Source organism: Megalopta genalis, chromosome 2, assembly GCF_051020955.1.
Source record: "Megalopta genalis isolate 19385.01 chromosome 2, iyMegGena1_principal, whole genome shotgun sequence".
Classification (NCBI taxonomy): Eukaryota; Metazoa; Arthropoda; class Insecta; order Hymenoptera; family Halictidae; genus Megalopta; species Megalopta genalis.
This window is the reverse complement of record NC_135014.1, coordinates 32,778,418-32,803,260: the sequence shown is the minus strand read 5'-3', so window position 1 is coordinate 32,803,260 and position 24,843 is coordinate 32,778,418. Positions and strand designations below refer to the sequence as shown.

At 36.0% G+C, this 24,843-nt stretch overlaps 3 protein-coding genes across 9 annotated transcripts; 2 read left to right on the top strand and 1 right to left on the bottom strand.

The window, feature by feature from the left end:
* Positions 1 to 322: 322 nt before the first annotated feature.
* On the top strand, positions 323 to 14,845 carry Esp (Epidermal stripes and patches). Of its 4 annotated transcripts, none has more exons than XM_033478700.2 (12): positions 323 to 839; positions 935 to 1,737; positions 11,012 to 11,166; positions 11,498 to 11,751; positions 12,110 to 12,311; positions 12,386 to 12,606; positions 12,691 to 12,862; positions 12,929 to 13,096; positions 13,172 to 13,333; positions 13,420 to 13,560; positions 13,634 to 13,779; positions 13,867 to 14,845. In XM_033478700.2, exons 3-12 carry the CDS (start codon positions 11,013 to 11,015, stop codon positions 14,221 to 14,223), a joined length of 1,977 nt encoding a protein of 658 aa, XP_033334591.2. In that variant the 5' UTR covers positions 323 to 839; positions 935 to 1,737; position 11,012; the 3' UTR covers positions 14,224 to 14,845. The 4 variants fall into 4 exon arrangements, with proteins under 4 accessions (XP_033334591.2, XP_033334588.2, XP_033334589.2 ...); XM_033478697.2 differs by having other exon boundaries at positions 325 to 839; positions 11,012 to 11,184; XM_033478698.2 differs by lacking the exons at positions 323 to 839; positions 935 to 1,737 and adding exons at positions 6,606 to 7,409; positions 7,532 to 7,917 and having other exon boundaries at positions 11,012 to 11,184.
* Positions 14,808 to 15,833, bottom strand: RpL32 (ribosomal protein L32). 2 transcript variants are annotated; one of them, XM_033478701.2, is made up of 4 exons: positions 15,735 to 15,833; positions 15,368 to 15,486; positions 15,094 to 15,246; positions 14,808 to 15,008 (listed from the first exon to the last, which is right to left on the bottom strand). In XM_033478701.2, the coding sequence occupies exons 2-4, from the start codon at positions 15,458 to 15,460 to the stop codon at positions 14,850 to 14,852; spliced, it is 405 nt and encodes a 134-aa protein (XP_033334592.1). In that variant the 5' UTR covers positions 15,461 to 15,486; positions 15,735 to 15,833; the 3' UTR covers positions 14,808 to 14,849. The 2 variants fall into 2 exon arrangements, with proteins under 2 accessions (XP_033334592.1, XP_033334594.1); XM_033478703.2 differs by lacking the exon at positions 15,735 to 15,833 and adding an exon at positions 15,610 to 15,709.
* Positions 15,834 to 16,139: 306 nt separating this feature from the next.
* Hecw (Hecw ubiquitin protein ligase) lies at positions 16,140 to 24,020 on the top strand. 3 transcript variants are annotated; one of them, XM_033478695.2, is made up of 9 exons: positions 16,146 to 16,442; positions 17,134 to 18,428; positions 18,716 to 18,997; positions 19,144 to 19,342; positions 19,412 to 19,956; positions 20,041 to 20,378; positions 20,469 to 20,669; positions 20,743 to 21,702; positions 21,847 to 24,020. In XM_033478695.2, exons 2-9 carry the CDS (start codon positions 17,175 to 17,177, stop codon positions 21,956 to 21,958), a joined length of 3,891 nt encoding a protein of 1,296 aa, XP_033334586.2. In that variant the 5' UTR covers positions 16,146 to 16,442; positions 17,134 to 17,174; the 3' UTR covers positions 21,959 to 24,020. The 3 variants fall into 3 exon arrangements, with proteins under 3 accessions (XP_076375290.1, XP_033334586.2, XP_033334587.2); XM_033478696.2 differs by lacking the exon at positions 16,146 to 16,442 and adding an exon at positions 16,461 to 16,686; XM_076519175.1 differs by lacking the exon at positions 18,716 to 18,997 and having other exon boundaries at positions 16,140 to 16,442.
* Positions 24,021 to 24,843: the final 823 nt, after the last annotated feature.

The following is a 24,843-nucleotide window of genomic DNA, read 5'->3' as shown; positions in this document are numbered from 1 at the left end:
ACTAAATATCTTAATACATACTGCGACGAATAATAAAGTAATAAATAATTTTACTTTTTACACAGATATCTTCCGACGTTTGCAAGATCACCCTCGATGTTCCGGGAGGATCAACGATTTTATCTATTATCAGCGCTGCACTCGAAGTGGATAATTACTAAAAAGATAACAACGTCATTATTCTTAGACACGTAAAAGTTTACAGATAAAAAGTCAATCGATCAGATTCTTTTCAGATGTGTAAACCACCATCTTAGATATCCGTTTTAACGCTGGATTTACAGACTACTGAGAGCAACTGTTTCGTATTAGTTTATACAAGGAACATTAAGACAATCATTCCGATTTCGAACGAGAGTGATATTGTAATATTTGCCGCGTATAATATTGAATGAATAGCTCGTAAATGTGTCTTTACAATCTCACTAATCGTAAATTAAAAAATTAACGTCCCGTCATTTTGGCGCGTTCTGTAACCCCAGTGTTAAATACGCCTTCGTTGTTTGCAGCAACCATAAAAGGATTTGTCGTATTTGCACGGTACAATACAGCTGAAAGTGCAGTTAAATCAGTGTACACGAATTCTGATTAATCTAAATTGTCAACAATGAGCACATTCTCGATGAGTTAATATCGAAAAATATAAAATCACCATTATTTTATTCAATGAAAACGGTACACATTTGTTTGAAGTTCGACCGATCAGTAAACCAGGAACTTCGGTTCTCTTATCTAATTTCCTTATCAAAGAATCACGAGGTAGAAAGCAATTGTTTGCCAAACTCGGAGCATTGAAGCGGAACGCTGGAATAACAGACGAACGAACGTAGATAGACACGGTATAGACGGACAGCTTTGCTTGAAATCTAACAATTAAACAATTTTTACCTATCCACCAAGATATTTATTTTCTGTCTGTTACATATTTGAATAGAAATCACCTTCGGTATCATCGGCCGTGCCGGGAACATAAACATCGGCGTGTACACGTTACGAGAACGTAAACATAATCGGGCAATTAGAAATTCAGGAGCGTACAGATATTGGAGGACGGGAGGACCGACTGTTGTGCATATTGCACCGATCCCCATGGATTCCCGCGCGAGAAAAAAGAAAAAGAAACCGGCGCGAGCAGGTCTAATGCAGAGTCCTTATGGCTCCGATTGGATTGTTCTCCAGTGACGTTACATGTGTTGCCTGAAAGACGGCAAAAGGAGAAGGGGAGAAGAAGTTACAGCACAAACTGTCGAAGAACCACGACACATTTAAATGGTCGGACGCGTATTGCCGCGGATTCAGTCGTCAGCTTCACAAAACCGGATTGAATTTCGTGCTTTTCGCTCGCGCGCCGCTCTTTGCACTCTCGCTATTTTCTCGCAGGTTTTCGCATCGAAGTGTCGGCCGTGACGGCACCGATTTAATTCGTCGATCGGCCGTAGACGTTGTCTGTCATCGCGACGAGAATCGGCTAGAGGGCGAGTGAAGAAGTTCGCGTACGAAATCGAACGATCAACGATCCAGTTCGGTGTCTCTCGATATATTTAACCGTATCGTTCACGATTTCCCGGGGATAGAATGTCTCGCGGATGCAAAACCAAGTAACTTCCGGTTCCTGCGGCCACAACAGGGGGACTTCGAACAATCAACAACGACCGCCGGAATCGCCAAAATCTGCTTGCCCTAAATTGGAGCGGCAGGATATCGACGGGTTCTTTGCGATTATCATTAAAAATTTAGGTGAGTGCCTCCCGTGGGAAACTGAAAGTGGCTTGGATCATTTTCACCTTGAAACGTAAACGTGTAAGGGGCTGCGATCGCTTTTCCGAGTCACGGTGAAAATCTTACGCCGCGTTGTTACGCGAACGTCGGTTTTCAATCGTAGAAGAATGTCTTTGGAAATATAAAGGATTTATTTAATTTTCATACAATAATATATATATCTTTATATCTTTTCTATATCTTTATATCTTTATATATATATAATCGTACACATTCGGGAAGATCGTGCATCGCGAAAATTGTTTAAAAAATCTGGCGCTCGTAGAACAGCTGATTCTTTTATTTTTATTTTTCGAGACGACATGAAACGCTAGAACGCTAGATTTTTAAATTACGATTGAACTATAATTTTAAGCGGCGATTTTTCTGGAAGATAGGAGATCGCAACTTTGATTTTTTCAAACAGAATTTCAACGAAGCGACGAAGATAGCTTGTAATTGCATGCGACGGTTCTGTTCTAAAATTCAAATTATCGTAGGTCGAGAGATAATCGTTGTACCCAACCCAGTTTCGAGTACATATTTCATTTCGGGCAGGTCTTCGGTAAGAACGGTAGGCGCAATCTTTGTCAAATGATTATCATCGTCGAAAGAAAAATTTGCATAACTCGTAAGCGTGTGTAATCCTATCTGTCGCGAGGCTCATTCAACTTTGAAAAGCGGATAACGTGTCGCGAGTGAAATAATTTGTTTAATTGAGACGTCCGACACCCGGGCCGACGCGGATTTAACACGCGTTCAACGCCGCGTCGGTGAAACATGAGTGACGCTGATTTCCGACCAATTTTGAAAACTCATTTTCCTCGTCGTAATATATTCGAACAAGCTGAATTTGACTAGGACGTTTCGGATGCGAGCGAGTTCTATAATGTCATGTCGCTATGGTAAATTTTAACTTTTCAGTGTCGGTTCGATCAATTCGCATCGACTTCGCGGGAACTTTAATTTAAAATTTAAATGAAAAATTAAATTCCTCGCTTCGACGACGAAGGGAATGAATGATGATGATGATGATGATGATGATGATGGTGATGATTCTGTGGAAACGTTGATCGGACGGTGTTGGCGCTGCCGACGATTCGTAGAGATGCTGATGAATCACATGATGTCTGAAAAGGCAAATATTGAATGTTACCGTATCATGATCAATTCAATTGATTATCTTTAGAGGATGTCGCTTCCTTAACGACGGGTTCAACTGTTACTTTACTTCGGCGCGGGTAAATACGGTCGGCCCCAGTGTATTTACTCGACTAACAATAGTCGCTCCCACTTAGCCTTGCTGAAATTGCTCAAAAAGTCTAGCGGGCTCGCGATAAATTAAAGCACGCGCCACTCAATGAATCAGATTACGATAGCTGCGGGCACGCAATAATAGTCACGTGCTTGTAAATTGAATCTGTAAACACACACGGACTGCCGATGGAGTTAACAGACCCGCGAGACAATCGGAAGAATTCTCGGGCACATGAACGATTTTTCTTAATTGTGCCTCTCTTCGATCTCCGTCCGGACCGGACCAACGAGACTCGTAAATTCGATTATCGAAGTTCCTCGAAATAATCTCCAAATATCTCTCTCTTCCTTCGCGCAATTATGTTATCCTTTTCTTTTTCCTTGCAGCTACTCTAATTTTTACAAATAGAGATTAGGTGCCGGGAATAAATAGTCCTTGCGAAACTTCAATTTGCAACCTTGACATTTTACGTTCGCGGAGACGACGCGGATTTGATTCTCGCGTCGCATAGATTCGTCCGAACCGTTGAATCGTCTCGTTTTTATATTATATAATAATATAATATTAATATAATATTATATTAATAATATTATAATTATATTATAATAATATAATATTAATATAATATAATATTATATATAATGATATTATAATTATATTATAATAATATAATATTAATATAATATAATATTATATATAATGATATTATAATTATATTATAATAATATAATATTAATATAATGATATTATAATTATATTATAATAATATAATATTAATATAATATTATGTTATATAATAAAATAATATTATTATATTATATTATATTCGAGTCCACGTTTTTTTCAGACCAGCGAAACGCGACAGCGGCGAAACAGCTGGCCGAATTGCTTCGCTCTGGTCGCCGACGAACGCGGCAAGAGTTTCCCTTTGCGAATCCTGTCGCGTTACAGAACTTTCGGGCAGCGCGTCGCCGATGCAACAGTTCTCGCGACGATCCGATGGTGCAGAGATCGAGGATCGGACGCGCAAAAAATTCTCGATAATCTCACCGATTGAAATCGTCGGTTGCGAAAACAACGGGCTTATCCGGGCTTACGATCCACTATCGAGACGTTGAGATATCGAGATACAATTGCTTCTAAATCCGAAATTATTGGCTTAAGCATCAACGAGAGCTATCACATGAAAGTAATTAGTGTCGTTTAATACATTCGATGCCTGTGTCCCGTCGTCGGCTCCGTTCTGTCTCGACGCAATGCGTATCGTTTTTTGACGACTCGTATACAGGGTGGCCGGATTGTCTCGTCGAGCTGTTCGAATCGTGCATACACACGCGCGATTCGAGTTGCGGACGAATTTCGGCGGATTCGGCGAAACGTTCGGATATTCGATCATTTTCGAGACGATTTCGGTGCGACGATATTACCGCCGGTGAATTTTCCTTTCCGCGAAGCACACATGTTGCAGCTCTTTCGTGCGTTCGCTGTGCAGCGAAACGGCATTCTTTCCTCGCAAAAAAAACGAGCCGTATCCTTATCGCCAAGGATTTAAGTCGTTGGAAATGAGTTTTATCTTTCGAAGATAAAAAGGAAATGCTGCTCAATTGAAATCATATTGGCTACTGCCTTCGCGACGCGATGCAATTTTCCCAGGCTGTTCTCTCTCGGTGTGTATGCGTATGTTAGTCATATGACTGAACATGACATTTCTTGCGCGTTCGTTTCTAGAAAAATCCAGACACGCAATTATTCGTTAGAAGAGCGATCACAGTCAAGCGCGCATATTTTATTTAATCTCGGTGTAATTTCATTTTATACTTACCTTGATTCGATGAACAAGAACGGAAGACGTTTTTTGCCGGGTCGAAAGCGTTCGCCGAAAGGAAAAACAGAAAGGAATACCTTTCTTGTTACGATTATGTCAGCGGGTAGTAATTTTGAAATAATCTCCAAAGAAACATGCTTCTGGATTGGCTGCGGAAATGCGGGCAAAAAAGTAACGCGGAGAATAATTAACGGATGCGCGTGTATGTGTGTGTGTGTGTGTGTGTCTGTTCTATGTGGAATCAGCTACGAAAGGATATTAAAGCAGAGTTTTAATCCAAATAATTCCGTATACTCGCCGTTATCGGCAGATTAAAGCTTCTAACCCAGTTATGGCCGAGACCTGGCCGAGACCTGGCCGAGACCTGGCCAAGACCTGGCCTAGACCTGGCCATGAAAGGATAAAACAATCTTCTCCATACTTGATGCACGTCCTTAACGAGGACTTTAATATCCTAAACTTTAATTTACGTGGAACTGTGTCAGGCATGACAATGAAGAGAAGAATTTAGAGCATCCAACCATGACTATTCCGCACTTGAACATGGAGGCAAGATGTCCGGATAATTTAGTATGCAAGCTGTTGTCGAAGAATTTAGAACGCACGTCTCCATATATACATGCTCCGAAATTAATACTTGATACGCATCCTTACTGGAATAAAATAAATATATAAAAATATATATATATTTATAAGAAATATAAGAAATATATATATATAAGATAATTATATAAATTATATATATAAGATATATAAGATAATTATATAAGTTATATATATATAAGATATATAAGATAATTATATAAGTTATATATATAAGATATATAAGATAATTATATAAGTTATATATATAAGATATATAAGATAATTATATAAGTTATATATATAAGATATATAAGATAATTATATAAGTTATATTTATTTTATTCTAATAAGGATGCTAATAAAAACTCGCTTAAATTATTAGAGGATAGAGATTTCTGTCCGACTCGATTTTGTTGCAATTGTCGACGATAATTTTATAATATAATTTTATATATATATATCGTCGACAATTGCGACAAAATCAAGTCGGACGGAAATCTCAATCCTCTAATAATTTAAGCGAGTTGAAAACGACATGTGCTTCAGTTCTCTTATCAGTTATCATCGTTTTCAATTTTAATCGCCCGTTTTCCTCATAAATGCATACAATCTAATTATCACCGCGAACCGCAAAAGTAAACGACGAAAGTCGTCAATATTTACGAATCATTTGAGCGTACATGAAAAATATCAAATACAAGCAACAAAATACTACGAATATAACTATGTTCTATCGTAAAATTCAATCGTAAACCGAACGGATCGTTTCGTTCTTCCGAATTAAATTGAAATTAAATTAGTATTCGAGTGGCCGCATCTTCGAGTTGCATCGGACAATGTTGATCTTGCACGAAGAACGATCGCGGAATTTGTTCACGCGGCGACGAAAAGACAAAGCTTTTCTCTGCGACACCATCTGCGTGTCATTATCAAAGAATTTCGTACACGTAATCCAGGCTGGGAGAACATCGAAAGAGGAAGACCGCTTAATTCCTCCGCGCTTCGAACGGCTCTTAATCGCTTCGAGCAGAGCCTTTAAGTAAGACGTCGGAGGCGCGCACGTGCCGCGGAACAAGGCATATTAACTTCTATTGTAAGGCGTGCGCATCTCTCTATCAGTCAAAGGACGCGGAGCGACCACGCGATGAAATTGTGGCTTATTTGCAATAGAAAGAACGCGCGCTGTCGGGTACAGTTGTTCTCTCGCTGGTTGCTCGTTGCAACTGTGGCGAGCGCGCGAGACCGTGTCTCATCGGCAGAAAATAGTCGCAATTAAAGTCGCGGATATCGGGACGAATCGGCGGGCATCCTTCGTATCCCTCCTCTTCCTTTTTTTCTTTGACAAAAAAATTCCGATCTTTCCCTATACGAAAATTCGCCGATCGCTGAATCTGCAGATCCGCGAATCAATTATTGCTCCGCCGACGAATCGAACGGAAACCGATCGGCGCGAGTCGCATCGATCGTTCGTTCTCCAAAATGGACGCCTTCGGTCTTTCGGTCCGACTTGATTCGGAAAGATCGTCCGAGCAGAACAATCTGCGAAGTGTTCGACGTTAGACGAATGAGAATAGGAAAAAAAGAAAATCTGCGATATCGTCGGGCGAACCGTCGAGAGGAGAAGACGATGGGTGGCCCGCAGGCGTTTGTGCGCAGAAGAATTTCCACCTGACGGCCTGTTCCATATCGCGTATCGGCAGGTTTTCCATAATCGTTGTAGGTGCATATATTTATGATTTCAAGGTAACGATAGCAGTTGCACTATCGTTGCCCGCGATTAGCATACGGAATAATTTACTGGTCACGATAAAACGGCCGTGGAGGAGGCGCGCGCCCGCCAAGAATCGGTCGGCTGTGTCGCCGCGGATTTACATGAAAAACAATGTTAATACGAATTAATTCATGGGGGACTGCGGTCCGGGTGGAACCGGTGCCAAGCGAGAGGAACCGCGTGACCGATCAAGGAGGTTGATTCAGAAGCACGTGAGTAGCTCGGAATGACCGGTTGCACGAGCGAATCATGTGACACGCCCGCAATAATGCAGCTTTTTTTTCTTGTTTTCCCCGCTCGTTTCTTGTTCCATTCAGTTGATCGATCTCCACAGAAACCTACTGCAACAAAATGGACATAATAACGATGCCATAATAATGATGCTGAACGAGCCGGGGATTCCAACATCGAGATCAACGAGCTTGCATCACGAGATAATAATAACAATAAATCGTCGGATGATCGGGAACGTTGCGCAGAATCGCGCCCGTTCGGGCAGGTTCGCGAAATATAAGAGTCCACAGTCTTTCTGGCAGACGACAATGGCAGATGAAGAATTCTGCGTCGATAAGAACGGCGAACAATGGAACGGCTGGGGTTCCCGAGACGAACCAGCTTGGGATTACGGGATTGACGCACCGGATCGTAAAAACTCGTGACTCGGACTTTCCTCGATCCTCCGGATCAACTTTTCCTGATTGCTTTTCCCTTCTGACGAAGGTAATACCGGGAATCGGTATCGTAACACGACTCGCGATTAATCTTTCAACAGGGATTAATCACCGAATGGTATTCGACGTTGAACAATTAAAAATTCCCCATCTTCGAGCAAAAACGTGGTTTTAAAGCGGACGCGAGTTCGTGGAGCATAAGAAAATCGTGAACATAATCGGACGTATAAAAGCACGTAGGCGGGCCCATGAAATCGTAACGAGTCGACGATATCAATGTTAATAATAACGCTACGAAGAACACAGTTATATTACAATAGATATATATTGTAATATAATTGTGTTCTTCGTGGCGTTATTATTAACATTTTTTGATATCATCGACTCGTTACGATTTCATGGACATTATTTACAATAGATATGGATATTATATTACAATAGATATATACAATATATATATATATATATATATATATATATATATATATATATATATATATCTATTGTAATATAATTGTGTTCTTCGTAGCATTATTATTAACATTGATATCATCGACTCGTTACGATTTCATATATATATTACATCGCAATAAATGTATACAGTATTACAATAAAATACGATAGAACATGAATTACAAGAAATGTTTGATAGTCCAGGCGATCGCGAATAAAACAAATATAGGCTGTTATGTCATCACAACATTTTTCCCCGGTATTTCTCGAATTAATCCCATTATGAAACACAGCGAGACTGCTTGGCTAATGGTAAATTATGTTTATTAGGTGGGTGGCTCGTTTGTCAGGTTTGATAGCCGGTTCGCTCGGATTCCTGCGAAGCTGATAGCATAATGGTAGCAAATATTTGACTGATAGAAACGCGGGATCGCGGCGCGATTACATAACGTTATCATCCTTCGACGAATCGACTATTTTGTATGCTCAGGATATGCCTGCGATTAATTATTAATTCTCTCGCACGAGAGTTCATTAAAGACCTGTAATAACCTTTTTTTCTTTCCTTTTTTCTCTTTGTATTTTTTTTCCAGCATCTGCATAAACAACATAACGTTACGTCATTTTTCAGAGATGTTGCATCTACCGATATGCAGACCGCCAGTTTGTTTTTTAACAAACTAATTAACGCGTTTCAAGTGTGCTCGCGACATCTCCGCGGCCGTCTTCCATCCACTCTCGAAGATGGCGCACGGTTTTGTCGGAGATCGAAGAATAATTAAACTCTGTTCGCCAGCCTTTTTTTACGGGCGTTGACGAGCATTTCACGTTCACGAAAATTACAAGATCCCGCCGCCGCGGCGGCCTGTTAATGTCGCGTTCTTTCAAAGGTTGAAGCCGTCTGGCGCGTATCATTTATGACATTCCAACAGAGCAGCTAATTGCAAATGAAGTTAAGATTATCGTAAATTACACGCCGAGATTGCTAGACAATGTTAGAACGTGGCCTGCCAAATGCAAGCAAATGCTTCGTTAACTGCGATCGTCGCGAACGGTGAATTCCATTTTAAATGATGACTGAACAGCGGATTTTGTGCGTTTATCGGAAAAATTAATAGGATGAATACAGAACAGCGTGAATATTGAAAGAACTTAGGAACGCTGTTCCATTGTTTTCAATCGATTGAAACTATTAAAAGAAGAGATACATTTTTATTTGGCTCCATTTCATACTGTTGCCGAACAAAAGTTTTATTTTTGCGCAAAGTGCAAATCGCCGTCTATCAATGACAATGCGTTCGTCAAGCTGACTATAACACATAATTTTGATTGCAATCTGTTTAATTATCCCGCTGAAAGAGACGATGATTACTGCGGGAACAACTCTTTTTCCAGAATGTATTCTCTTTATTTCTTTATAAACAATCTTGAAAAGGATATACACATGCATACATATGTATGTATGTCACGTTTCCTTCGATTTCATTTTCTCTTCCGAAGCTGCGTCGTGCTGAAAAATTCAATATTTTCCAGCAGCAGCGTATGTTTACGTATTTTATTTATGACGAATATATATATATATATATGCTGAAAAATATTGAATTTTATATATATATATATATCAATATATAAATAAAATAAATATATATATATATATATTATTATATATATATCAATATTATAAATAAATATATATATATATCAATATTTTATTATTATTATTATTATTATTATATATATATATATATCAATATTTTTCAGCAGCAGCGTATGTTTACGTATTTTATTTATGACGAATATATATATAAAATTCAATATTTTTCAGCATATATATATATATAAAATTTAATATTTTTCAGCATGTATATATATATATATATCTACATGCATATATATATATACATGCTGAAAAATATTAAATTTTATATATATATATATGCTGAAAAATATTGAATTTTATATATATATATGCTGAAAAATATTGAATTTTATATATATATTCGTCATAAATAAAATACGTAAACATACGCTGCTGCTGAAAAATATTGATATATATATATAATAATAATAATAATAATAATAAAATATTGATATATATATATTTACTTATGACGAACGTCATCGTACCAAATTAGGGCAATGTACTATGTGGCATTCATCGATGACGTTCGTTCCATAACGTCAGGAATCAAAGCGTCGCTTGCATACGTGCGGCCGTCCACGATTCATGTGTACATCCAATGGTCTGTTTAATCGAAATCGTTCGAGAAACGTCTATGCTCTATGAAAACTTCGTCAGTAGGAGATTATTCATCATACCATAAATCCACGGTACAAATGTCGGCCATGCTTCGACAAATTAAGTTCGATTATACGACGCGGCGACGGCTTTGCGAACATTTAACGATCGAGCTTAAAACTCGGAGCGACTTTAGGGTTCGAGCTTTTTATGGAGAACGAAGAAGCAACTTTTTGACTTCACTTTTTTTTCACGGCGGCACGTCGAAGACGAAACTTTCTTTTTAGCCGAGAAAGAGAGAAAGGGAGGGAATTAGCGCGTTATTCAAGTAACATCGAAGAGTGGAAAAACAAACGAATACGTTAACCGGTTCCGTTGAAAATATTACTTCGGCATTAGTAAAATTGTAAAATTCATCGAACGTGATTTATTCATTACTGTTTCTTCACAGGATGAGCAAAGCGAACGGCACGGGAGCTGTAAATGAACACAATGGGCACGAGGTATACACAAATCATGGTTTCAACGGATTCGGAGACAGTTTGAATCACAGCAACTCGAGCAATTCCCAAATTCTCTCCTACGAGAGTCACCAAGGCATACAAGGTTCCTCGGATTTTATATGTAAATATCCCTGATCTATCGACGCGAAACTTTACAATGAAGATTCATGAAGAACCGCGAATCGAAGTGTGTTACGATCTAAACAAATCATTTTTCAGGTCTATATTGTTCGTACGTAGACAACATCGTCGAGACAATATTCTCGCATTTGTTCGTGCAAAACTGAACTTTGATACGTGCATGATTCTCCATTGAGTTAACACGCGCTTCAACGATTGGCCTTTTCTTAATTCATTTACGATCGATTCGCATGCATAGAATTTATGAAACGAGCGAACACACGGTGCTCAATAAATTTGTTTCCGTTTCACAGTGGTGGAAGATCCGGGGGATTACGCGATCGAAAAGAAGCACAGCCTCCTAAGTTCGGTGGCGCAATCCACCAGGCGACGTTTGAGGTCCGCCTGCACGAAGAAAACCATTTACAAAAGGCTGCCGATTTTAAATTGGTTACCGAGGTACAGCAGTCAAGATTTTGTCGGTGATCTTGTCGCTGGCATCACCGTCGGACTCACTGTGATCCCACAATCGTTAGCTTATGCTAACGTGGCGAACGTACCCCCGCAGGTTAGGCAATTTCGCTTGAACAAATCACGCGGAACAGTTATTTATTAATCGTCCGAATTATGGAACATTATATATATTAATCGATATGTATAAATATATATATATATTTATATATGAATGCTATAAATATGCTATAAATATATAATATATATTATATTAATATTAATATATATTATTATATATAGCATATTATTATTATATATAATATAATATTTATATTTATTTATTTGTATTTATTTGTATTTATATATTTATTTATTTGTATATATCGATTAATATATATAATGTTCCATAATTCGGACGATTATATATATAATATACGATATATATATTAATCGATGACATTATATTGTTACAGCATGGATTGTACGGTAGCTTTTTAGGCTGTTTTATTTATATTATTTTTGGATCCTGTAAAGACACACCCTTTGGACCAACTGCAATCATATCCTTGCTTACTTACCAGACCGTCTCTCATCTCGATGCACCGTTACAACATGCAATATTGGCGTGTTTCTTAACTGGAGTGATAGAATTAATAATGGGCATATTTGGCCTTGGTTGGTATACCATATCATTCATTTTTACTGGTTACCTTAAATCGATCCTCTGAATAATAATCGTGTCGTTTCAGGATTTTTAATTGATTTTGTATCTGGACCAGTCAGCTCAGGTTTTACATCTGCGGTAGCTCTGATAATCGTCACGTCGCAAATGAAAGACATCCTCGGCATTCCCGCCAAGGGATCGCAGTTCGTGGAAATGTGGAAAAGTATGGCTGGACAGCTGCATAAAACGTCAGCTTGGGATGCTGCGCTTGGAGCAAGTTGCATAGCACTTCTGCTACTTCTTAGAGTAAGAAACGTATCTTAATTTGTACGGTAATTGTTCATTACGAACGCGAGCATCGAAGGTATATTCGGTTCATTCTTGTCGCAGCTGTTAGTGGCGTACAAAATCGGACCCAAGGAGGAGGAACAACAAACTCCGAAATATCGCATTATAAACAAAATCATTTGGTTAATCGGCACATCGCGGAACGCGTTTCTGGTGATAATTTGTGGCGTTTTGGGATACAGTTTTAGCGATCGATCTCCCTTCAGATTGATTGGTAAGAGAAAATAACAGTAGGATTGATTCTGTAGAATTTTTTCATTCTAATATTATGTTTTCATAGGATACATACCGGGGGGTATGCCAAACATACAATTACCACCATTCTCGTATATTAAAAGCGATAATACAACGGTGACTTTCGTCGACATGGTTTCAAATTTGGGAAGTGGTATCCTGGTTTTACCGCTCATTTCATTAATGGAGGACATTGCTATTTGTAAAGCATTTTGTAAGTTCATCCTTCAGAAGAGGAATCTCTGCCCGTCGACAGCGCATATTATATAAATCGCATTATTTATTCCAGCAACTGGAAAATCAGTTGATGCAACACAAGAGCTGATAGCCATTGGAATAGCAAATATTGGTAATTCGTTCGTTCAAGCTTTTCCTGGGTCAGGATCTCTTAGCAGAAGTGCTGTGAACAATGCTTCCGGAGTTAGAACTCCAATGGGTGGTCTGTACACAGGTAATTTTTAATAGTGCATCAATATGTTTACTAATAACGTTCATTTCCTTGAAAATAGCTTTTTGACATATTCGTTAAATTTGTAGGTACTCTAGTGATATTGGCTCTCCTATTTCTCACACCATACTTCAGCTACATACCGAAAGCCACGTTAGCTGCCATTATCATAGCTGCTGTAATATTTATGGTGGAAGTTAAAGTTGTAAAGCCAATGTGGAGGACAAAAAGTATGCGTTAAACCACTTATTATTAATAGCCCTTTGATAAAGCTTTTGCTTCATATCAATGCTTCTTTTGTAGAGTCGGATTTAATCCCGGGGGTAGCAACTTTCGTTGCGTGCTTATTATTGCAATTGGAAATTGGGATTCTATGCGGTATCGGAATAAATATTATGTTCATTCTATACCATGCAGCTCGTCCAAAAATATCAGTGGAGAAGCTTACAGTACGTATCCTGAGTATTATTCTTGTGATTCGATAACGTAAATTGTTTCAGGAGAAAGTTATTTATGCTATGTTACATATGTTACAGACCCGACATGGCATTCAGTATCTCATGTTAACACCCGACCGGTGCTTAATTTTCCCGTCGGTAGACTACGTACGGAATTTAGTAACAAAATATAGTCAACGTAGTGGAAACGTTTCTACGGCAGTTGTAATCGACTGCACGCATATTTATGGAGCAGATTTTACTGCAGCCACAGTAATTGAAACATTGACAAGAGATTTTGCATTAAGAGGTCAACCCCTCATTTTTTACAATTTGAAGCCTTCTGTATACGCGGTATTCGAGGGTGTTGCGTCGACTGACCTTGTTGTGTATTATAATCAGGCGGCACTGGATGGTCTCTTGAGGGATAGAGGATGCTTGAAGCAAGCTAAATAGAATACACTTTTTATACAAGTTGATATGCTTGCTATGAACTGAATTTACCACAGTATCGTGTGTTGGTTGTAAACCATCACTTTATTGAAAGTTGTTAAACAACGTCTTTCTTAATTACCTTTGATTCTAGAGGTATCTAAAGACAGACTTCTAGATTCTCAATTTACATGATCATTGAGTTTCATAGAAGTAGGTCCAGCATCATTGTATTTTATATTTAAAAAAAAAAACATTGCAATCAATGTAATGGATATTCATGTAATGTGTACTTAGACATCACGTTATCGATAAATTTTGATATACATTGTCATTAATTCTAGAAAATTATTTGTCCTCAGTTAGCATTATAGATGTAAGAAAATGTATTATTTAGTAATATGTTTCAACAAACGTAATTCTTAATTCAATTTTACTAATGTCTATATATGTATACTGTGATCTGTTTGGAACAAATTAATGAATAATTTTAAATATTAAAATATATATATATTAAGTAAGGATATATTAAATATACTCTGATAAGATTAATGATGAAAGTATTACTTCAGATAAAGGATTAGAAACAAATTTCAGACTCACAAACGTACTGTAAATAGTTTATTAATAAAGCAAATAAGAATGAGGTCTTATTCATTTTCTTGAGAACGTAATCTTGCACTGGCATTAGTGACTCGAATGGAAAGTTGCTGAGCACGTTCAACGATAGTTTTGCGTTTTTTACTACTCACACCATGAGCAATTTCAGCGCAGAATTTCCTATTTTGCATCATTAAAACCTCTAATTCCTGAAAACCCCCAAGAAAATCTTGTAATTCAGTGACACTATTACATTACGTAGAAGATTAAGAATATTAAATTAATTATTCTTACCTTAACATTGTGAACCAACACTTTTCTGAAACCAGTTGGTAGCATATGACGTGTTTTCTTGTTGCTTCCGTAACCAATATTGGGCATCAAATACTGACCCTTGAAACGCCTACGGACTCTGTTGTCGATACCTTTTGGTTTACGCCAGTTTCTCTGCAAAATTATATTAATTTCATTTTATAGAATATAATGCAATTAACTCAAATGATGACTAAAAGAAATTTAAAAACACGGTATGAATAATCTACAGTGAACATTATACAAAATACAATACCTTTAGTTTACTGTATCGGTCACTTTGGTGACGAATGAACTTCTTAGTCCTCTTCTTAACAATTGTGGGCCTGTATACCGGTCGAATAGCCATTTTGGCGTTTGTTATGTGTTACAAAACTGGAACAAAAATCATAAATACAATGTACACTAATCTAATATTCAATCAGAAAACAAATTGTATGACAACACTGCACGTCTGTATCGCGTGGTGTTTTAACAACATTGTGATTACAATATTACATTAATTTAAAAAATATTGTATGCCTCGATCTCGTTTATTTCTTTAGAGTAATATGTTGTACATATACTTTTCACTATTAACACGATTTTTGATAAGATTTCGGATTGCAAACAACATCACATACCGTTCCTCGTTACGCACCAGGCAGAAAAGGTTAGGTCGAACCAGAAGTAACAATACGCCATGCATTTAAAGCGAAGAGGTTGCCATCTAGGAGTTGATTTGTGATGTACAAAGTGCAGTTGACATTTACGAATTTCTCATTGGCTATCAATACATATACTATTCCTATTTACTTCTGTTAATAATTGACTCGTTTGAATATCTAACATTTATCCTATTGTTAACTACCAATTTCGGATTATATATTGGATAATATAATGTAAGAAACAATTTTAACATTTCTGGTGGCTCTTGGCACATACTTAATTAGCATGAGATGGAAAAATATTCACTCTGTAGGTCTACACATCTAGCTTAAATATTCCTTTTTAAATCTATGGTGAAATCATAAAAAATGAGAAGAACCTAGTTAAACTCCCCATAAACAGCAAACCCTGACGTCACTTCTATTGTTTGTTCACCTTAAGATTGGAGAAATTTGTAGTGAGCAACCAATAAGATGCTCACGGCAGATACACAGGAAAAACCGGAACAAATGACAGTATGAAAAGTTACCAGATAGAGTCTGCTATATCATTCTGTCAAATGAACGCGTTCCCCGATGTATCCGTGTAATAAGTGAGACAAGTAAATGAGTATGTAAATGTGACGTAAAATGTCTTTACCGGGGGTTTCGGATTAGATATTCGGAAAGATGTAACATATGCAGGTAAAACGTACAAACATGTCCAAATTTCTATGTGATATGACGTTTCTGACGAACACTCAAATTTAAAGCATTAACAGTTATATTCCCCGTAAGCATAGTCTTGTAGGGATCAAGTGTGACATGTTTACTGTCATGAATTCTGTGTAATTAGCGAATATTATGAACGGTCTGTATTATTATTTTGTTGCATTGAATTTGAAGTGTTCGAAATTTGAAGTACAAGTATAATTACATTACACATCTTGTAAGTATGGAATGACTCGTTCATATACGTGTATAATATAATCTTTTTTTGTAAACAATTTGAAACGGTTTAAGCAGAAGTTGTTTATAAATTCTCCGTTTGAACTTAAACTGTAGTCCCGTATGAAAATTGCTTGAAATAAATTCTGTACAAATGAATGAAAGTATATTCGAGTAATCAAAAGTTATGTTAAATGTAGATCATTTTCATTGACATACTTTTTTCACTGTGTCATTAATATTATTTTGAACCTGTTAAAAGTCGTTTTTATTTTATATACATGTATATATAAATATACTTGACTAATGAACATGTAGAAGAAAGCAAAGAATATGACTCATTTTATACCTCTTCAATAAGCTTTTATTTGACTTTCAAGATTGCATGTTTTCAATAATTCAATTGTGAATTATTTTTATGCCATTTTAATCTTATTTTCATTTGCAGTACATAAAAAGAAATAAGTGATTGGTATTATGTTTTAAAACATGCCATCTGAAGTTAACATTAGCGATGCAGCTTTTGAGAAGGATAATGGGGGGGATGAATCAGAAGAACAGAGTGTTTCTCTATTAACTGTTAGTACAACAAATCAGGATTCTCCATCAACGGTAAAACATGTGAAAACAAATGCCATAAGAAATAATCATACAGCATTTACATCTGATATTGAGAATGATTTTGCAAGACAAAGTGAGAATGCTTCTTTGCCATTAGATACAAATACTAGGCAAACTGAGAATGGTTTACAGCAAGCAGAAGCATCTTCTGGTCAACAAGAAGTAGTTAATAATAGAGCTGATGGTAATATGTTGAACTCCTTTGAAGAACAAAATAACTGTTCTGAATCAAAATGTAATGAAGAAAATGCAGTCTTGAAACCTGCTGATTCTGCATCATCAATGTTAGTTGGTCAAATTGAAGATAACAGCAGCAGTTCGAGTAAATGTAGTAATGAAGTCATACAAAACTCGAATCAAAGACTTACCTCATTGTCTCATAAGAATTTAACAAGAAAGAAGTGCTTTCTAGCTAGCATTGAAAACAATACTGGAAATATAGCAAGCACTTCGGAGCAATTACCTTTATCTTCAAGAAATATGATGAGAAAAAAACAGTTTTTTAGCAGGGATTTACAATCTAGCAGTGTGGAATCTCAATATGAACAGAATACAAGAGACCAGCATAACAATATTGGTAATAATGTATACAATGAAAATAGTAGGAGTTCATGTACAAAAAGTTATGGTTTACCCTTGGAAAGTCTAGCCTCGTGTAGTTCAGATGATCGCTCGCAGTTCCAAAGCACATCAACAAGTGAAGCACATAGTAATGATATTGTAAATGCACATAAACCGTTTAGTTTAACAGAGAGTAACAATAAGAGTACAAGTGAAAATTTAAGCAGATTTAATGAAGCTGGTAGTTCATATTCCCATGTATCTAAAAGTGTGCAAACGTGTCAAAACACTTTGGCAGACTTAGTTCATTGTAATGAGATGATAAGAAAACCATTCAAACTGCCAATTTTAGAGAATTTACATGAAACTGCCAGTGCTCAACAAAATGATCTTGAAGAAAACGCTGTAGCACTTTTGGAACCATCTTCCATCAAACAAGTACGTCTAGAAGGGGCTCAAAGCTTAGAAATGGAACCACATCGTTCATCAAATAGCAGTGATGGAAGCAATTCTGATACAGAATCACAGCAGGCAGTTTTAGGTCGTAATGGGACCAAAAAGGTGTAGCTTCTTTCAATTTAATATTTCTAAACTATTAATTGTGTATAATAGTAATTAATTCAGCATGTCACAGTTTCTTAAGAAATTGGATAAGATTCATTAGAACGTTTTCATATGTCTTTTTTGCACTTTTGTGTGTGCACATACATTATAATTTTTATTTCAAAACGTAATGTAGTCTAGTATTACACTCCTTCAAATGAATCAGCAAAAGCCTAATTAAAGGAATATTGAGATGATTACTATTGCATTTTATATTAATATTCATAAATAACGTTTCTCTATAGAGGCCATGTGACACAAATGGTATTATAACAAAAGAAGGTGTGGAATATTATCAATTATGGCGGAGTACAGGAGGCTTCTCATCACCTGAACGTTTATATGAAACATTATACCCAAGTCCTCCACCACTTCCACCACGGACAATGCACAAACTTTTACACAGAAGCAATGCTGGCCCACCAGAATTACCTAAACGGTGTTCTCAAAAGTACCCAGCACCTTTGCACCCTGAAGATTGCTTTGGATTTGAAATAGTAGATGTTGATGAAGCTTCTAATTCAAAGGTAATTGTAACTGACTTTTTTTTTATTTGCATGTAATGTTCTTCATAAAACGTTCAATATAGCTGTTACGATTATAAGCATTCATAAATGATTTGCTTAGTATTGGCTCTTTGCAAAGTTATTAATGATTTAATGTAATATTTCAGTCTCGGACAGCTGTTACAAAAAGTATAGCACTATTGAGTTTACCAAGAGCCCACAGACCGCTGGAACGACCAGAAACCGGACCTACGAATCAGTTAGAATGTCCTCCGACACCTACCCATCACCCGAAGTTATTGCGTCCATTACCAATGTGCCAAAAATCAAGCGTACCGTTGCCCTCTGAAGAACCTTTGCCTCCATGTAAAATTTTAAAAACATTTTTGTTAATTATATTATCATAGCAATTTATTAAGCGTATTTTTCCTGCAGGCTGGGAAGCAAGAATCGATAGCCACGGTCGGGTATTCTATATAGATCACATTAACCGTACTACTACTTGGCAGAGGCCCAATTTAACAACGCGAAATACAGGTTGTGATCTTCGACGACAGCAATTGGATCGACGTTATCAGAGCGTTCGTCGAACCATTTCTCGACCTGATAACATTGATCGTGAACCGACAAGTTCGCAACACGCGAACGGAAATAATTTTGAGAATGCTGAACGACCGCTACCGGAACGACCATCATCGGAAAGAAACGAGACCGAGCCGTTCGACATTAATACAAGTCCTCCAGTATTATTCTTAACGAGACCAGACTTCTTTACAGAATTACATACTAATGAAGAAGCATTGGAATGGTACAATCGCAATGCTAGCCTAAAACATATGATTAATAGGATCAGGCGAGATAAGACAGTATTTCCAAGATACGAGCATAATAGGGATTTGGTTGCTTTAATAAATTTCTTTGCTGATCCGAATAAGGAGCTTCCCAGAGGCTACGAATCAAAACTCGATAGGACAGGGAAAGTAAATATGTTCAAGTTTTGAATTATTTACTGTATTATAAGAAATCTATGATGGCGGAATATTTCTTAAATATCCTTGTTTCAGAAATTCTTCATTTGTCATGCCAGAAAAGCCACATCTTTCATTGATCCAAGATTGCCTACAGAAGCAGCACATGCACGAACGCTATTAGATGAAGCACCCGTACCACCGCCAAGACCACAACAATCAGCTGTTACCACCACACCTGATATACCTGTAGCTTATAATGACAAAGTTGTTGCTTTCTTACGTCAGCCAAATATAATGGATATTTTAAAGGAAAGACATTCAGTGCTAGGACAGAACATTGCATTGAGAGAGAAAGTAAATACTATACGAAATGAAGGCACTACTGCTTTACAACGATTAGGTCATGATGTACCTCTCGCACTATTACTAAGGTACAAAATATAGTAGTAGCATTAGTTATTTTTAACAATAATAGTAATAATGATATATGATTAATTAATACACTGAATTAATTTTTGCAGCTTATTTGAACAAGAAATTATGTCTTATGTACCTGGGAACGTGGGCAGATCTCCACTAGGTAGTCCGCATGCTTCACCTGGCTTAACCAGAGCTTCTGCTAGAGCTCCAGCTCCATACAGAAGAGATTTTGAAGCTAAACTTAGAACATTTTACAGGAAGCTAGAAAGTAAAGGGTATGGGCAAGGTCCAGGAAAACTAAAGTAAGTTCAAATTAATATTAATTTTTCATTCATAAGTTTCATTCTACATTGAACTAATATTTTCTTCTGTCAGATTACATATTAGAAGAGAACACCTTCTGGAAGATGCTTTTACTCGCATAATGGCTGCTTCAAAAAAAGACTTACAGAAAGGCAAGCTAGTCGTTATGTTCGATCATGAAGAAGGTTTAGACTACGGTGGACCGTCCCGCGAATTTTTCTTTCATCTCTCGCGTGAGCTTTTCAATCCATATTACGGATTGTTCGAATATTCTGCCAACGACACTTACACGGTTCAAGTGTCACCCATGTCAGCTTTCGTCGACAATTACCACGATTGGTTTAAATTTTCCGGTAGAGTTTTAGGTCTAGCCCTGGTTCATCAATATTTGCTTGATGCCTTTTTCACGAGACCTTTCTACAAGGCTCTTTTGAGAATACCGGCAAGCTTGAGCGACTTAGAAAGCTTAGATCAAGAATTTCACCAGAGTTTAATGTGGATCAAGGAGAAAGACATAAGCATAGAACCGTTGGAATTAACATTTTCGGTAACAGAGGAACTATTGGGGCGAGTGGCTGAACGTGAATTAAAACCAGGAGGTAGAAATATCGCTGTCACCGAAAAAAATAAAAAAGAATACCTTGAAAGAGTTGTACGTTGGCGACTCGAGCGCGGCGTTGCAGAACAAACGGAGTCATTGGTTCGTGGATTTTATGAAGTTGTTGATCCACGATTGGTATCAGTTTTTGATGCGCGTGAACTGGAATTAGTAATAGCGGGAGCTGCTGAAATAGATCTTAATGATTGGAGAACGCACACAGAATATAGAAGCGGTTACCATGATGCTCATCCGGTAGTGGAATGGTTTTGGAGCAGTATAAGTCGATTTACAAATGAGCAAAGATTAAGACTACTACAGTTTGTTACTGGAACGTCAAGCATTCCATACGAAGGATTTGCAGCCCTACGTGGATCCACCGGACCACGGAAATTTTGCATTGAAAAATGGGGAAGGCCAAATAGTTTACCCAGGTATACAAACTACTATTGTAGCCTTAATTTATTAGTAAATTAATTATAATTTTTGCAACAATTTCTAATGAATTACTGAAATATACAATCATAATGTAGTATCTATTAGATAATACTATTTTTTAAAAGAGATATATTTTTTAGAGCTCATACATGCTTTAATCGCTTGGATCTTCCACCATATCCTACACCTGAAATTTTATATGAGAAGCTTTTATTGGCTGTAGAAGAGACGAACACGTTTGGGATAGAATAAAGTAAATTATTTATTTCGATTACAGCAGATATTTAGCGATGAAATAAAAATATTGTGCGTCGCATTGTTCAAATCAGATGAAGCATTATTGTGAATTTAAAGGTGTATTGGTGATGAATTCTACTATTCAGAAACTCGCAAAACTGTATCAAAATGTAAATATCTAGAAAAGAAACGATTGCGCATATTTTGAAAATTTTAAATATTGTATACATGTTGCTGTAATCTATTTATATTGAATCTGAACGATAATTCGCGCACTCTATGTCTTGTATAAAAGTAAGAGATTTAATACATTACTGCAAAATATTTCGATATATATATATATATATATATCTATAATTACATTTTCGTTCAAGTTTGTGTGGTTACCGAGCTTGCTGAAGTATTAATATACGGTATATCTGTTTTATTAGGGAACGAATAAATATTTCATAGGGAATTCGAAAGATGTAAGGAAATTGTTTCTGTATACATTTCTCCATTTGGACAATGCATTACAATGACCGCAAAATTTTTGTAAGAACAATTTTTTAATATCTACAACTTTTTATGATGTATTTAATCGTTTCCAAATAACTTATATACGGTAGATATAACCGTGGAAGAAATTCAATTTTAAATTGATGCAAAATGCGCAACTCATTTAGTGTGACTTGTAAAAAATCTTTTCTTCATATTTTACAAAAAAAATTCGAATAAATTTGTAACAGAGAAGAAGAAACAAACGATGCATTTCACAAAAGTATAGTGCAGTTATATTAGTAATTTATTCAGTGGTTTAGTTAGTTTATAATTGCGATGATCATTTCTAGTCCATATTTCTAATATCTCTAATATGTACTAAATTTTGAGCTTTTGTCTAATATTTTAAGACATTCCATGTCAATTTACTTAATATTGTCATAATCACGTTAAGAAATTGTTCGAAGAAATAGGAAAAATGTTTATAATGCGAAGAAATTTTAATGCACATTTACGATATCTTTCTCGTAACGTATAATTATGTTTTATAAACATTTTTTCCGTTATCTGCATGTCATGTAATTAATATTTGGATCGAATAAATTTTAATTAAGTATTTGTAAAATGTCCAGAAAGAAATTGTCAATGAATACACAACGAAAGTATGAATAGGGAGCGAAAATATGTCATTGAAAGTAATAATAACGATAATTAAATTATTCATCAAGCATTAATTTCGCATTTAGTATTAACGTAGACACTGCAGCATTATAATTGATGTGTAGAGTATTGTTAAAAAACATATTGTTTATACAGTTCTTTAAATCAGTTGTAATAACAGAAAGATGGAAACAAGATATTGTAATGTTGTTATACTTAAAGAATCGATGGACATTTAGATGCTCTTATGCTTCAAGAATTCTCTACCTCTACCACACTTTAATCTTGCTACAATAGCTTGGCAAATTTTCTTCTCTTTACTGTTTAGTCTTTCCTGGTTCATAACAAACATGCATGAAATTTTAAATATTCGCTGATGTTTAACAATTCAGAAGAACTAATAACAGTGTTACTTTGTTTACATGTGTTGAATTACACAACAATTATATTGATAAATAAGGTACATTAAATGAAAATATTTATCGAATGTCAAACAACATTTGCATTAAATTATTGAATGTAAATATATAATATTTACAAGATAATCGAGAGTTCAATAGTTAATCAGACACATAAAATATACAAACATAAATATAATTTCAACTTATGATCTTTTTGATCTTCGATGACGATAACGATGACTACATCGTTAAACTACGATAATAAACTTAATAAACAATAGTGGTGATAGTAATACTATTTATTAAATAGAAAAACTAATATTATGTGATTGTTGAGGATAAGTTGCACTTTATATCGTCTGTAAACTAGTCATGTAGCATAGCAAAATAGTAAAATTTAGTATGTACTGTACATGTTACAGGCATGTTAATCCTAGATAACACAACATTTACAATGAACCATGACTGTGTGAGTGCATTCTTTACTTTATTGTTAAAGAAAATAAAATGTGCCTCTTTTGTTATGTTACATTAAACATTGTTGTTTTTTTACTTTTATTCACTAAAATTTATTACTTGACAAATTATATTTCCTATGATTTAAGCAAGTTTAAAACAGTATTTGAAATCTTACAGAAAAAATCCAATTTTCTAACAATTCCCTAAAGATGTGTACTAGAAAAGCTATATGAGTATTCGTTTATAGATTTGAAAACAATTAATTTAGTGAAAGGTTTGCGATGAAATATCTCATGTTAGAGTCCATGCAAGTGCATGATACGAAAAATTTGTGGAATCGATAAAAGTCGGTTTAGAAGGTCGCCATAGAAAGAAGACAAAGTAGTAAAATATAATGAAATAGAATCGCATTTGAATCGAAAAAAACGTTTTAATTATTAGTTAACTTTTGTGAACGTTTTTATAAGTTACGTAAAGCTGACCAATTTTGAATTGTTGTCAGAGATTGTAACATTATACAACAGTGATCTCTTTGGAAAATTAGGGGAGTGAAATTTATTTTTAATGCAGCGCGCGTTTTCTTTAACAGACACGAGTCGCTCTCTGGTAGTGGAATTGAAAATTAATTGGCAATAATGTTATATTCAAGCGCAATACGCATGTATCATTTATAGTTATATTATTTAATCAAAATTAATCTTCAAAAAATTCTTCGCATAACAATGATTTGTTACTACGTTATTCTATTAATCATTGACAAGAAATTATTTGTTCGATATAATTGAAAGCTTGAGCTAAAACGAATGTTCATGTTTCCGACCTAATCGCAAAAACCCATACTTTAGCAAAATTTTCCTTTCGCAACCAAAACAAAAACAGAAATACGAAAAGATATTGTGT

Excerpts from the sequence above, each read along its gene's own strand:
- RpL32 (XM_033478701.2), bottom strand. The coding sequence starts at position 15,460 with ATGGCTATTCGACCGGTATACAGGCCCACAATTGTTAAGAAGAGGACT. Across the intron at positions 15,247-15,367 it reads ACCGATACAGTAAACTAAAG|AGAAACTGGCGTAAACCAAA; the intron begins GTATTGTATTTT and ends ATAATTTTGCAG. Across the intron at positions 15,009-15,093 it reads TGTTGGTTCACAATGTTAAG|GAATTAGAGGTTTTAATGAT; the intron begins GTAAGAATAATT and ends GGGGGTTTTCAG.
- Hecw (XM_033478695.2), top strand. The coding sequence starts at position 17,175 with ATGCCATCTGAAGTTAACATTAGCGATGCAGCTTTTGAGAAGGATAAT. Across the intron at positions 18,429-18,715 it reads GTCGTAATGGGACCAAAAAG|AGGCCATGTGACACAAATGG; the intron begins GTGTAGCTTCTT and ends GTTTCTCTATAG. Across the intron at positions 18,998-19,143 it reads ATGAAGCTTCTAATTCAAAG|TCTCGGACAGCTGTTACAAA; the intron begins GTAATTGTAACT and ends GTAATATTTCAG.
- Esp (XM_033478697.2), top strand. The coding sequence starts at position 11,013 with ATGAGCAAAGCGAACGGCACGGGAGCTGTAAATGAACACAATGGGCAC. Across the intron at positions 13,561-13,633 it reads GCCAATGTGGAGGACAAAAA|AGTCGGATTTAATCCCGGGG; the intron begins GTATGCGTTAAA and ends CTTCTTTTGTAG. Across the intron at positions 13,780-13,866 it reads TATCAGTGGAGAAGCTTACA|ACCCGACATGGCATTCAGTA; the intron begins GTACGTATCCTG and ends CATATGTTACAG.